The sequence below is a fragment of the Kwoniella bestiolae genome, chromosome 1 (genome assembly GCF_000512585.2).
Source record: "Kwoniella bestiolae CBS 10118 chromosome 1, complete sequence".
Classification (NCBI taxonomy): Eukaryota; Fungi; Basidiomycota; class Tremellomycetes; order Tremellales; family Cryptococcaceae; genus Kwoniella; species Kwoniella bestiolae.
The window spans coordinates 2088720-2102635 of NC_089241.1; the positions used below are offsets into that span (position 1 = coordinate 2088720).

The 13916-nt window shown below is 48.2% G+C and overlaps 6 protein-coding genes across 6 annotated transcripts; 4 read left to right on the forward strand and 2 right to left on the reverse strand.

The window, feature by feature from the left end:
• Nucleotides 1-288: 288 nt before the first annotated feature.
• On the forward strand, nucleotides 289-2045 carry I302_100784 (uncharacterized protein; the record flags this gene model as incomplete). Its single annotated transcript, XM_019190794.1, has 6 exons — nucleotides 289-351; nucleotides 418-633; nucleotides 714-761; nucleotides 841-882; nucleotides 1540-1887; nucleotides 1962-2045. 6 exons carry the CDS (start codon nucleotides 289-291, stop codon nucleotides 2043-2045), a joined length of 801 nt encoding a protein of 266 aa, XP_019047542.1.
• Nucleotides 2046-2528: 483 nt separating this feature from the next.
• I302_100785 (cysteine desulfurase IscS) lies at nucleotides 2529-4308 on the reverse strand (the record flags this gene model as incomplete). The annotated part of the gene is made up of 4 exons (XM_019190795.1): nucleotides 2529-2786; nucleotides 2925-3593; nucleotides 3666-4024; nucleotides 4089-4308. 4 exons carry the CDS (start codon nucleotides 4306-4308, stop codon nucleotides 2529-2531), a joined length of 1506 nt encoding a protein of 501 aa, XP_019047543.1.
• A 1254-nt stretch (nucleotides 4309-5562) lies between these two features.
• I302_100786 (uncharacterized protein) lies at nucleotides 5563-7843 on the forward strand (the record flags this gene model as incomplete). The annotated part of the gene is made up of 3 exons (XM_019190796.1): nucleotides 5563-5739; nucleotides 5812-6000; nucleotides 6062-7843. The coding sequence occupies 3 exons, from the start codon at nucleotides 5563-5565 to the stop codon at nucleotides 7841-7843; spliced, it is 2148 nt and encodes a 715-aa protein (XP_019047544.1).
• Nucleotides 7844-8490: 647 nt separating this feature from the next.
• Nucleotides 8491-9677, forward strand: I302_100787 (uncharacterized protein; the record flags this gene model as incomplete). Its single annotated transcript, XM_019190797.1, has 5 exons — nucleotides 8491-8594; nucleotides 8725-9167; nucleotides 9308-9333; nucleotides 9439-9490; nucleotides 9583-9677. 5 exons carry the CDS (start codon nucleotides 8491-8493, stop codon nucleotides 9675-9677), a joined length of 720 nt encoding a protein of 239 aa, XP_019047545.1.
• A 249-nt stretch (nucleotides 9678-9926) lies between these two features.
• On the reverse strand, nucleotides 9927-10997 carry I302_100788 (uncharacterized protein; the record flags this gene model as incomplete). Its single annotated transcript, XM_019190798.2, has 6 exons — nucleotides 9927-10010; nucleotides 10109-10143; nucleotides 10247-10466; nucleotides 10585-10669; nucleotides 10736-10870; nucleotides 10936-10997. 6 exons carry the CDS (start codon nucleotides 10995-10997, stop codon nucleotides 9927-9929), a joined length of 621 nt encoding a protein of 206 aa, XP_019047546.2.
• A 502-nt stretch (nucleotides 10998-11499) lies between these two features.
• On the forward strand, nucleotides 11500-13839 carry I302_100789 (uncharacterized protein; the record flags this gene model as incomplete). Its single annotated transcript, XM_019190799.1, has 4 exons — nucleotides 11500-11983; nucleotides 12051-12224; nucleotides 12321-13525; nucleotides 13705-13839. 4 exons carry the CDS (start codon nucleotides 11500-11502, stop codon nucleotides 13837-13839), a joined length of 1998 nt encoding a protein of 665 aa, XP_019047547.1.
• Between the last annotated feature and the right edge of the window lie 77 nt (nucleotides 13840-13916).

Below are 13916 nucleotides of genomic sequence, written 5' to 3' on the forward strand. Positions count from 1 at the left end.
GCCTGGGCCTTACAGGTCGAGAAAAAGGGAAAATCTGATCAGAATGAGCTGTTCGGTGGAGCTCGTGCTGCGATTTCGGGTGTTTGCTCATTCCCTCGCTTTCGCCCATTCGCTCGACCTAGCTAGATATCGATCGACATGTTTCAGTATATCGAAGGCCTGGGCAAGAAAGATTAGCGCACGTAGGTCCTCAAGAAGGCTTGCGAGTAACATTCAGTGGATTTATAGTAACACGTAGCAAGCTGCCATCGACTTCACATCAACCCCATCGAGATATACGACATAACAATGAGCCAAAATTCGCGTCGAGGTAGCGGTAACATAATCAACTGCGGTATCGTATTGGAGGGGGTAAGCTCGATCTCGCCTCGTCCGTTGTTTTCTTTTCACATTGCGCTGATGTCTAAGCCAACCAAGCCCGTCAGAGCCGGTGTCCGAGCATTCAATCATTCTTACGGCAATGGTCATCCAGGTTCTCGTCAATTCAATCGCTCAACCTTCCACAGTGGTTCCGCTTCCTCAGGAGGTTCAACTACAATCGAGAATCATTCCGAAGGTAATATCGTCAGTGGTTCACAGAACAATAGTAGCAATTTCGGCATCAGGAATTTTGCACCGGGGTCAAATCGTCAGGTCAGTAATTTCATTATCAAGCGATTCACATATTGCTTCGTAAAGTCTTCTATGCTGTTCACTGATTTGGGGTTCTGTAGAGACAGGACGACAAAGATGGGATAAGGGTTTACCCGACTACCATGCCCGTAAATCGCCTGAGCATTTCTTATCCGTTTGTTAGCGTGACTGTGCTATTTGTGGCTGATCAACCTCGTTGTCTGTCAGGAGGACGATGGGATCAGAGTTGTTCCAGTTGAGGCTGATGATGTAAGTTGCATCCTTACTCCTGTCATATTACTGACGGACAATTTGATTGGGCACCCCGCCTACAGGCCGACTACATGTCCGGCGCTGAATAACCCACCTCAAGTGGCGACTCCCAAACCATCGTAAACTCCAAAGAGGATGTCAAGACCGATTTAACATTTGATATAAACGAACGGGATACTTCTCATGCTGATCTCGATCAATCTCGTTTGACGAACCCAAGCTCTGTGGTGGACTCCAGTGAAAAGCAATGGAGGGCATCGCGAAATGTCACACCTGAGCTTTCTTCCGAGCTTGAGGATAGTACCAAAGCAGACAGTCGAGGCGTTGAGACTGACGTCGTAGTCTCCCGGCCATCTTCACCTGGAATTAAACCGGGCATTGAAACATCCTCAAGTCAACAATCGCAGTCGACAGTTGGAGATGACGATGGTTGAGATGAAATCTGCTAAGTCATGGTTGAGCAAAGTTTGGTCTGAGAGAGGTTTCTTGAGCCAGGTACAGCAAAATTCATCCTTCAACAACCCGCCCTATGTGTCTGATTTTCCTATCTGATATATGCACGATCATGGCGGGCATTTTCCTGGCTTGAGCTTTGACACGGCAGAAGTGCAACTTAGCTGGACAGATGACTCCATATTCATAGTCGATGGCCAGCTCCATCGATGGGGCAAGCTCTCCCATAGCGAACAAGAGACTTGCGCAACTCGTCGATACCAAGAATATTTGGAGGTAGAGGTCAATCATTTCGGTGGAAGAGGTCTGAACCTCCACAAGGCTACCAAGCAATACAGAGAGCACCAAGAACGACGCAAAAGCGAACAAGAATCCAGAGACGCTAGGGCAGCTTCCGCTGCTACAGGTATCGCGACCGCATCCGCATCCGAACCTGGGACGGAAACCGGAGAAGGCGCAGTCACAGGCGCAGATGGTAGGACTAGAAGTGGACACGCCATGACCGACGCCACTCTACGTGTAGTGCTCACAAAAGAGGAGGAAGAAATGGTGAGTACGGTCTTCACATGAAGGAAGTATCACTGATCAGATTCAATCATGTCGTCTTGATCATGGTTGTAAAGCTCAGGACCATAGATCTCAAACGTATCTTCCCACCAATCTCTCAGGGACGATATATCCAACTTGAGAGGACCAAAGATGACTGAGTTGATTATTGGTCCTCTGACCGTCGAGTCTCTTTCTCGAGGTGACTTGCCCAACGGTCAGTGAGAGAGCTTCAGAGTCTAGCGCATACGATTCCATATTTGATGACCAACAACATGACTACATGCATTTTATCATTTAATTGATAGGTAGATGTGATTGTTCGTGTAGGATTAATGGACTTTGAAGACCAATGTTCCCAGTCACATGTGCACTACAGTAGCTGCATCAACGCGACCATTCTGCTGTATAAATCCTAAATATAGTACAATCAAACCCGGAAACGACCCTTCGTAAGATACACACCATCGCCATCTCCCGCCACTGGCATTATAACGCATCAACCCCAACCCTTTTTCTATACCTCCCCTCTGACCTCAATCATTCAAATCCCACCTGATCATCCGCTTAATGTCTAATATCGCGCACACATCAGCAATCAACCCTCTCTCTCTCTCATCTCATCTCGAATTGAAAGCCCGAACTCACTGAGACCACTCGATCTTACTAATATCTATACCCTCCTGTACCATCTCCCATAACGGACTCATATCTCTCAGCCTGTTGACCACGCTGACGATACGGGCAACCACCAGGTCAATCTCAGCTTCGGTGGTGAATCGTCCGATACCGAATCGAAGGGATGAATGGGCCATGTCTTCTGCTGCGCCCAGAGCTCGGAGGACGTAGGATGGTTCGAGGGAGGCGGAGGTACAGGCTGAACCGGATGAGAGGGCGATGTCCTATTGAGTATGTGAGGGATTAGCTTGGGATCGGGAGTGCATGATATCTCGCGAGGAGACGAGGTGCTGTCGACAGAGAAAGCGATTGATTCCGCACCAAGGGGAGGACGTAGTGATACAAAAAAGCAGTCTACCCACCTTCAAAGCCATCAAGAGCGATTCACCCTCGACATAGGCGAAGGACAAATTGACGCATCCCGGATATCCACTAACATCACCATTCCTGACGATATGATCCACCTGAGATGTAATCCCATTGATCAATCTATCCGACAACTCCTTCACCCGCTCATGATCCAACTTCATCTCATTCTTGGCGATCCTACATGCCTCACCCAGCCCAACAACGAGTGGAGCAGGCACTGTACCGGATCTCAAACCTCTTTCCTGACCACCACCATGAATGAGAGGTTCCAATCTGACTCTGGGTCTTCTCCTTACGTACGCTGCTCCTACTCCCTTTGGTCCGTAGATCTTGTGCCCCGATATGGACATTGCATCTATTCCCATAGCTTCTACGTCGATCTCGATCTTGCCTACTGCCTGTGCGGCGTCGGTGTGGAATAATGCCTTTTGACACTTGTTCTCCTTTGCGTAGGCTTTTAACGTCTCTGAGATTTCCTTGAGGGGTTGGATCACTCCGATCTCGTTGTTGACTGCCATGATGGACACGACGGACGTATCAGGTCGTAGGGCCGCTTTGAGGTCGTTCAGCGAGATGAGACCGTTGGGTAAGACTGGGAGATAGGTCACGTCGAATCCTTGGGTTGAGAGATGTCGGCATGAGTCGAGGACACATTTGTGTTCCTACGAAAAGAATGCACTTCTTTCAGCTGAAAGCGCAAATGGCATGATGTATCGATCTGGAGTTTCACTTACAGTTTGCGTGGTGATGATGTGCTTCCTCTTCCCTTGGTGGAACTTTGCAATACCCTTGATCAACATGTTATTACTCTCCGTCGCACCCGAGGTAAAGACGATATCCTTTTCCTGCGCTCCGACCAGATTGGCGACATGCTGTCTGGCCTCATCGACCGCAGCCTCTGCTTCCCATCCGTAGGCATGTGTCCTTGAATGGGGGTTTCCGTACTGCTCGGTGAAGAGGGGTAACATCTTGTCTAATACCCTTGGATCCATGGGAGTAGTAGCTTGCATATCTAGGTAAATCGGTCGTCCAGTCGATTTGGCATTTCCTCCAGTCTTCGTTTCAACGGGATTGAGCTTGAATCCGAACATCTCTGTAATGTTGCTATATCAGTATATCTCTCGCCACAGCTTGTTAATAAAGACACTAAAACACACCTTTACCACCCTCAGCACCATTTGCCACTTCGTGTCCACCGTCCAATTCTCCTGGATCTTCTCTCACATGTTCCGGAACGACGTTCGATACGCTCGCTCGAACGGGATCGGTGGGAGTGACCAGTGTCCTTCTGGCAATTCGATTGGCGATGTGGGAAGTAGAGGTGGAAGAGATGGATCGGAGTCTTGAGGTGCGTAATAATGGACGTATGGGATTCATTCTGCGTAGTCCTTCTCTTTTGAGTGTTCGATCGATAGCTGTATAGTAGTTAGGATGAGAAGATGAGATGGATGGTATGAGAAGAGATTGATTCAAAGTGGATACGAGTCAGTTCTAATTTTTTGGACCCAAGTAGTATTTCCTCGATCACTAATCAGATTAAAGATGTATGATATGTGAGTGTATGTGTGTGCCTTTGACCGAACGCCGACAACCAGCTTACAATTCAAGCACACCCATGCACACACTCGGCAATTCTAATATCTCACATGAGTTTATCACATTTCTCCAATCCCTTGAATGGACTCAACCGCCTATCTCCGTAACAGCTGGTGCGTTACGTAATATAGTGACGGCGAACAACGTCTTTTTGGTTTGTGAATATGAAACGCGCTTTGACTTTTTTGCCCTGAAAGTCATCTAACATGTCCAATAAATTAACGTGACGTGCCTGCTCGTGAACAAGAAAAGGAAAAGAGCAAAAGAGCAAAAAGACAGACACGGGTCGAGACGTGCTTTTGTTTTTTGGACATAAGCTTGCGGATGAGAGATGAGCATGAGGTTTTAGGGTGACGATAAGGATTAGAGTCTTAGTGTTGTTGGTTACAGGGTGTACCCATCATGCTAATGCTTTGTTTACTTGTTCACTTCGTTAACATCACCTTCAATCTCCTCGATCATCTCTGAACCAACGTCGACCTAACACCTTTGAAAGGTGATACAACTTGATATAAACCACTGGTTGGCACATCCATCCACTCACCCACTCACCTGCATCGCCTAGAACACGACTCCATTAATCACATTCCTTGTACTTAGCTCATCATCCGAAACACACACATAATACAACAACACACAACCAGGGGTTGATCCAAGCGTCTGATTAAAACAACGCACGTCCCTTTCCCCTTCCCCTCTTCCCTGCTTCTTTCCCTCATCCAGACAACGAAGTATCGAAGTCGACCTACAGCGCTTTGATCACGACTCTCTCTCTATTTCTTATTGTTCAACTCATTATCACTCAGTTCATCTTTCATCCTAATTAACATCATCATATCCGACGCATTAACGACCATTACCATATCAACGAATATACACACACTCCTTCACACAACGAATCAACACTTCAACGTTCTATAATTCGACTGGCTCGAGTCGAACCTCGTTCAACATCCTGATCAACAGTTTAACGATTATCCCTTGCCCATCTATCAAACCTTAGAAAAAGGCTCGAGGCCAAGATTAGAAAACAACATGGACGTCTCTCACCTCGCTCACTTGATAAGGCGATCAAGATCAAGATCATTCGCTGCTGGACCTGCTGGACATGGGAACCTAGATGTCAGATCACCCAACGGTAGTGCCAATGGGATAGTACTGGAGAAGAAGGCAGCGGGGGAGTACGGTCATGTCACTGCTCCCAGTGGTGCTGTGAGTGTACTTCGAGCTTCGCATGAATCGAGAGCGCTCAGGGAGACTGACATGACATGTGATGTGAAATAGGCCACTCGTACAGTCGGTCAAGCCGTACAAATCACAAGTACCCAGCGACAAGCTGCTCAAGCTGCTACGATCGGTATGACCAACAAACGACCTGATCTCATCACTGCTACCAGAGTTAGTACATCAGAAGGGTCTGCCAAAGCCACATTGGCAGCTGCGAGCTCTGCCAAGAGCACCATCGCTCAACCTGTAAGTGGTCATTGATATACAAACTCAAGTAACACAGCAGTACTGATATTAGTCATTGTAGTCTTCAGCTGTCCCCTCTACTACCTCTACTTCCACCTCGACCTCCTCGTCAACCTCTATTTCCACTTCCACTTCCACTTCGAGTTCGACTTCGACTACTCCCTCAACTACCAGTACTAGAGCATCAACCACAACATCGTCAGCCACTCCCACGTCCACCTCTACCTCCTCAGCTGTCAGAGCTCTGACAACCTCGTCGTCGAGTACTAGATCAGCCTTGCCATCCTCAACTCTTGATGCTGCCAAAGCTAGCACATCTTCCTCCGGGATGTCGACTGGAGCAGTCGTCGGTATAGCCCTAGGAGCGATCGTAGGAGTAGTGGTCATTGGAAGTTTTATCGGATGGCTTTACCGAAAATACACCGCTCGATCTTACTCATCCAAATCGCCTTGGGCAAAGATCGACGACGATATCACTCCTTACCCTCCACCAAACGAGAAATATAGCGACTCCCCCGCGGACGACATCTACGGTGGGGCAGCAGCTCCAGTCATCGGTTCAAGACGTGCTTTGGCTTTGGCAAGGGAGAACGCGTATGATGGATCACTAAGACCCGATTCAGAGATGTACGATCGAGGAAGCAATCATGCTGGGTTTGGTGCGGGCAATATGGGTATGGCTACGTCCCCTACGTACGGGTACGATGCTCAAGGAAGACCATACAATCCTCAAGCGGGAGCTACTCCCATGTCATACGGATACGAAGATCAGTACTCGCCATATTACGATCAATCACCCCAATCTGCAGATCACAGACAACTTGTCGGACCCAACGCTCATCCCTATGCTGTGGCTATGCCTACTGCCATGCCGATGGGTCGACCTCACGCCCCTTCAACTGCTGCTGAGTTCGCCCTGGCGGAGGACTTCGCCGACGAACCTCTTACTCCTGGTTTAGCATACACGGCGGACGAACCTCGAACGCCGATTTCGCAAATCGGTACTGCTATTGCTCCTGCTGGCCCGAATGGACATTACAATCAGAATAGAAGTAGAGTATCGTTAACTCCCCAAGCACCAAGGGTGATGTCACCTACGGAATCACTCACAGTGCACGATACAGTCCCTGCACCTCATCTTGCTCCTCCACCACCTGTCGCTTCTGCCAATTCACTCACGCCAAGTCATATCCCTTTACCTGCTTTTGCGCCTCTCTCGCCATTGATGGACGACTTCACATTCAACAAGAGACAATCTCAGCCTTTGGGGATGTACGAAGATGAAAGATCAGCTCAGAAGAGGATGTACGGTGAGGTAGCTTCTACAGCGGGTATAGTGGAACCTACCACTCCTTATTCGGCTGGTCCGAGTCCGAATCCAGGATTGAACGACTCCACTACATCTACTACCTCGAGCTTCTCCGCTCCTCAAGCCAACACCTCGACAGAGACAATGAGATTACCTGAATTAACCCTAAACCCTCCAGAACCATATATCCACGGTCAACCTCTATCCCCCCTCAAAGAGGTTCCCACACCATTATCAACAGCCTCGACAGGCGAACCATTACTCAACCCATTTGACCTACCTTTACCTACCCGAAATCCCGTCGGTTCCTCCAACTTGAGTGCTCCCATTACACCTTACACGGCCAGTACGGCCGGTGCGACGGGATACCCCTCTGCTGTACTTTCAGCGGCGTACCCCCCTCCTAGTCCGGGGGGGATGAGCGTACCTGGAAGTGTGACTGATTCGCCTAGGTGGGTGAATGATAGTTCCTCGACGCCCAGGGGGAGGGCGGTGAGTGTTTATGAAGAGGATGATGCGTATGGGGGGATTTAGGTGGATTGAAGCAATCAGAATGGACAATGATCGTGATTGATTGTTTGTAAGAAGTTGGTAGATCTCTTTTCGTGACTTATACAGGTGCTGCGCACTTGATATATTGATTCTATAGTTTAGTCTTGGTATTTTTCCTTTACTGGATCTTTTTATGCTATACGTATACGACAGACGAGCTATGAAGAGATGCTTCCTTGTGAAATGCAATGACTTGGAGAATCGTGGTGGGCTGTGGTTTGAGCCGTGAAGGGCCGTGGTTTGAAGTACGGCTGATATCTTGAGCTACACTCTAAGCCATGACTTGGAGACTTGACAAGATGATTGGCATCCATGGTGATCGAACATCTAATTCCCTTTTGAGCCCTTCTGAACGATCAGGTCAGTTGCAAGTGTCGGATGCAAGGAACTCATTCGACAAGATTAGAGCGTACAGACCTAGACCTGTCCTCCAAAGATTCAATTGTAGCGATTAAACCATTTCCGACGGAAATGAACCTATGTAGCCTACATGATCACTCGATCAACTTTTTTTTTCTATCTTAGGTTGAGACATGTCATTTCCGAAATCCACAAGTTATCTCTCTCTCTTCACCTCATTTACTAAACATCCACTGTCACTGTCATCAGCTGCAGCGACTCAATACACCATGTCGTCCTCTTCTGCCTCTGCTAAAGGGTTCAAATATGTCATCGAGCATATGGAAGAAGACGATGAGAATACCAAAGCCCTGCCTGAATGGGTCAAATTGGAGTGGGTGTCTCGCCCATACTCCCATCTCACAGAAAGAGGTATTCACAAGATAGCTCTGCGTCTAATTTGGGTTGGGTTATGATACCATGAACAGGACCTCTTACTGATTTGCACCTTGACCCTTTCCCAGATACTCCCACATGCTCCAACTAGTCGGACCATCCTCCACCGTACACTTCACCTCCCTCTCCTCATCCTCCATCCCCCCACTCCGCACTCACCTTTCCGCCCCTATCCCTACCTCCTCCAAAGATGACCCATCTATCCACTTGGTCTCCACCTCAAAGGGACATCCCACCACCTTACCTATATTGGAATTGTTGCCCACCCTCAACCCCCCAATCGACAAATCACGAGTCTGCCTACTAGATCCCAAGGCTCCCAAGGCCCTGTGCCCCGAGGACGCAGAGGTATTTGATGTCTTCCTGTATGGGGGGATCTTGGGAGACGATCCGCCAAGGGATAGGACGAAGGAATTGAGGAAGCTGGGGTTTGAGGGGAGACATCTGGGGGAGAAACAGATGACTACGGATACGGCTGTGGGGGTTAGTAAGATTGTGGTGGAGGATGGGGGTGAGTGGTTTTTTTCGTTTGGCTTTGGCTCTGGCTCTGGCTGTTGTAGAATCGCTGCTACTGGGATTCAGAAGGCTCGAGATCGTCTTCTAGAGTACGCAAACAGGCAGGCTGATGAGACTTCTGCCTCGTGCGTATAGTACCGCTTGATAAGATCCCTTACACCGTGAGTGTACTTGTTTCAAGTTTGGGACACTCCCTTCAGCCCAGCTCTTGTATCTCCCGTGCTGGGCAAATATGGGCTTAGCTTAGCTGACTCGCTTGCCCACAGGACTTCCCAACGATATCGTTCAACAAGTACGAATCGATCGAAATGCCCTTCCGTGAGTCCCGAGTCTCGAATGTATATATATGTACAAAGTGAGTTCATATCAACATATCTGCTGATCATGTTCTATGTCCCTCGCACACTCAGGATACGTTGTCGATGACAAAGGCGAACCGATCTTACCTCCAGGAATGAAGGAGCATCTCAAGGCGGATTTGAACAGGAGTATTGAAGATTTCTAGGTGTATTTACAAGATGATCCCATTCTCATCTTATATTGGGTAATGCCACTATTTACAATACATGCTCCATGATCATTCTCAGACTAATTACATCTCCACTCTCATTTACCAAGTGACCAAGCGTCCAATTTCTGATCTCCTTTCACCGCTGAACATCCGATCTTGCCCAGACCTAAGCTCCGACTTTCTCACTGTTATAGTCATCTCGGTATCAGCCTTTATACCTCTAGCTAAGTATAAAGAAATCACTCACGATATCCACTTCTCCCATTCTTCTTTACCCCATGATGAGCTTACCGAGTCATCTTTCAGCCCATCGAGGAGAGCTGTGGGCTGTTGATGATATGACAAATCAGCTATGATCTGCTAGTGTAAGGTAATACCGGGATGACATGGTATATCGTATGATACGAAAGACGTAAACTACTTACAGTAATGTGAATCCCATTTTGACGACCGACTTTGACTATCCCCTCGACCACACAAATCAGCTCAATTCAACCATAAAGGCTGAACATCACACATGTTGTTGGTGATCTGCAAGGGAGAGGGAAAGGGGTCATACTCACGTAAATACTTGAAATCATCCGTAGCTTCATTCCCGCCATTAGGACTAGATTTAACCTCCAACTTATCCCTCAACTCTCCAAATACCTTTGATTTGGGCCCGGCATTTCCATGCTTTTTCTCAATCAGGTCGGTGGCTAGGTGGATCAACTTGTCTCGAGTCTCGGAGGGGGTGAGCGAGGACGAGGGTTGGTTGAAGTATTCGGATTGGGTTTCGAATATCTGGAAGTATGGTTGGCATTAGTTGGGATGAGCGATCGTAGGGGTGGAAGGCGATTTGATGGTGATGGGTTGAGACCGGTGGCTAGTAGCAGGTGAAGGAGGGGAGGAGTGCACTCACCGCGCTGAGATAATCCCAGAATAGGTCGGGGTAGAGTTTACCAAATACTATTAATGCCTCTGTGTGGAACACTGCGAAGTAGTGGCTACGCATACCAACCAGTTTAGATATGCCAGGATGACTTGGGTGTGGAGACATGAGTTTGACCTACAATGGTTGAGGGTAGATACGAGCCACTACGCTAAGCTTGCCCTCGTATTTCCCTCCCTTCCTGATCAAGGGGAGGACGTTGGCGGTGAGTGATCGAGTGATTTTGGCAGAGTATGGACAGAGGGGGTCGAGGTAGCTACGACGAAAGGGAGATCAGAAGATGAGTTTCAAGAACAGCTGTCTGGGGATATGTGAGCTCACATGTCCAAGATTTGCCCGCCTGTTCCTTGTCTGAGGTAGGAGAGTGATCTGGGGAGTGACATTGTGTGTTGGATATGTGGGTGGTAAGCAGTGTGTTATGGATTTGTGACGAGATGATAAAGGTGCAGCGATACTATCATGCATGCATTTGACTCTTTATATCAGTCAACCCTTTGGGACTTGAATTGATGAACCGTGGGTATGAGTAGTAGTGGTGAGTGAGTACGTGCTTTTGATTTGTAAACAAATACCAGTGAATAGTATGATGAGATCATCGGTCATCTACTATTATCTGTGGTGGTGTCACGTGGTAAAAAAGGCTTTTTCGGAGATATACCGGTCTACGCCGAGCGGGATCACCATCACAATGATCCATCTCCTCGAGTGCGCATCTTGCTTGGCACTGTGTGTACCATAGATGACAAAGATCATCATCTCGATTGGACACTGCTACTCTATATTTATATTTCACACCCTCATTCGCATCATAGAGTACACCATCGAAATCAACTAACCTTGTGTCATATTTTACCTATTCCATCACTCCACACCACACCACACCCAATGCTCGATCAAATCCCATCCGAAATCATCTCCCAAATATCCTATCACCTCTCCCTCTCCGCATCCTCATCCTCCACATTCGAAGACATCCCACCCACAAACCTACTCCTATCATGCCGAACAATCCACGAGGCCATCTCACCCTCAACCAATCCAAGGCTGTACGGTAAACTGTTCAGAGCTCTGTTCGATACAGATGCTCCCGAACGCAGGTTCCAGAGTGCGTCGACGAGCTCGACGCGAGATGAACGGCAGAGGCAGTTGCTCAAGGAGCGCAGGCGAAGGAAGAGGAGGAAGATCAATGAGGAGGGGGATGAAGATGATGAGACATACGGGGATAAGTTGAAAGCTCAGGAATTGACCCGGGAATTGAAGAAGAGGATTGGATGTTTGAGTAGGCTTAGGGAGATGATTGAGGGGAAGGATGTCACGGACATCGTGGAGGGGGATTTGTGGACTGTATATCTCATGTTGATTGAGAATGGTATGTGCTAATTCTTCGTGGCGACCACGAGTAGTGGGACATCTGGCTAATCGTTGGCGCTGGTTAGACGGTAAAAACATCGAACATCTTGTGGGACCCAAAGCGACAGTCAACTTGCCTTCATTCTTGGAGTTGTACCACGAACAACACTTCCTCGCTGCTGCTGTAGAGCCTGGATATCCGGCTGAGACCGTTGGAAGGTCTTTGGCTATGTGGATAGCGTGGTTGGTGGGAGGGTCTGGTGAGTCGTCATAACCATTTATTTCATCACTCTTCTACCAAAATACACCACTACATACTCCCTGTGATATCCGATGCTAAACACACTGATATACAGGACCACCCGACGAAACCCCCGAGCAGCGTGAAGAACGAATGTTTGTTCTCCGCCCCTACGTATTCGCAGCACAGCAATACCCACTCTACTTCGCACCATGGGTCCTCCCAGATCTACCACTCACCAAACCCTTCCTCCCATCCTCTATCGAGCTCAACCAAGACAACGTACATCTCAACCCATTCATCGCTGACCTCACGCCCAAATCCCGCTCAGTGGTAGTAGAGCATTTCGGACGATCCCTCAACCTATGTCCGCCATTCCTAGCGCACGCAGCAATACTACGTTTCTTCTACCGACGTCTAGGTGAAGATGGAGAGTTAGACTCGGATAACGATTCAATCATGGGTGCAGATACGACTATATCTCCATTTATGTCATTACAAAACCCAAACCACCATCAAGCCCAGGGTGTCCCAGTCCGAGTCAACGATCTGGTAGATGGTATAATGCCAGGAACGCAGGGTATAATCCTATCCAACCCCGCTTCCAGAGCCCCTACCAGGCCTACCTCCCCCACACCTACCGCACGAGATGGACGAGGGTTCCTGGTGGGAAATTCCAAGCTACATGATCTGGATTATCAGAGGTTGAAATCGTGCTTTGACCCGTACGCCTCCAAGGGTCTTAGATCGACGAATTGGAGGAATAGCTGGGAAGGATGTTGGGAAGGGACGTTCTCGTTCTTTGATTTTGATGCGTTTAGGGAGATGTTGGCGGGACATAGTAGGGCATTGTACGAGGGACCGTATGGTGAACAAGCTCAGGTATGGAGGCTGACCGAGACTTACGTGAGGAAAGAGGGGTGGGTTAGACCTACCGTCGAAGAAGAGGATGAAGTAGATGGAGAAGATGAGGAAGAAGAAGAAGAAGAAGTGAAGGGATTACCATTAAATGGGCCAATCGTAAATGCCGGTTTCCCCTCGACGGAACAACCCAACACGTACAGTAATCTGGCTAGCGCCACTGCCGAGGCGGAGACGCTAAGACAGACTATCCAACAGCAGATCGAAGCTATAAAAGGATATGAGATTGTCCCGACTGAAGAGCTTGAAGAGATGTTGGAGTTGAGTGAGGAGGAACAGGAGGAAGCGGGTTTGGAAATGCTCTTGACTGGGACGGGACATAGTGCTTGGGGGAAGTTCATATTGAAAGGACGGGTGAGGAATTGGGATGGGATGGCTAGTTTGGTTAAGGAGTATGCTGTGAGTGTGTATTCCGTTTCAAATGGGATTATCCTGTTCTACTCTTCCCTTCTCTTGCGTTTGCTCTTCTTTATCGAGCGAAAGAATCGTTAGATCAGTGTAAATCCCGCTTTTTCTCACGGCGGCTCCTGAACCTATGCGTCGATAGACTCAGCTGAGAATCTCGTTCACGCACTCAGCCCGACTCGAGAGGTAAATGGATATATCGTGGATATGTCCTAGCGGGAGATATATTTGTTGGGAGATGGAGAGATACGTATACGCCTGAGACTTTTGTAGGGTATGAAGGTACTTTTATCTTGAACAGGAGGTGAGGGGTTGTACGATATATGTATAAGGCGTTTGCGTGTAAATACAAGACAGGTGATGAATGCAATGTTGTATCTTCCTC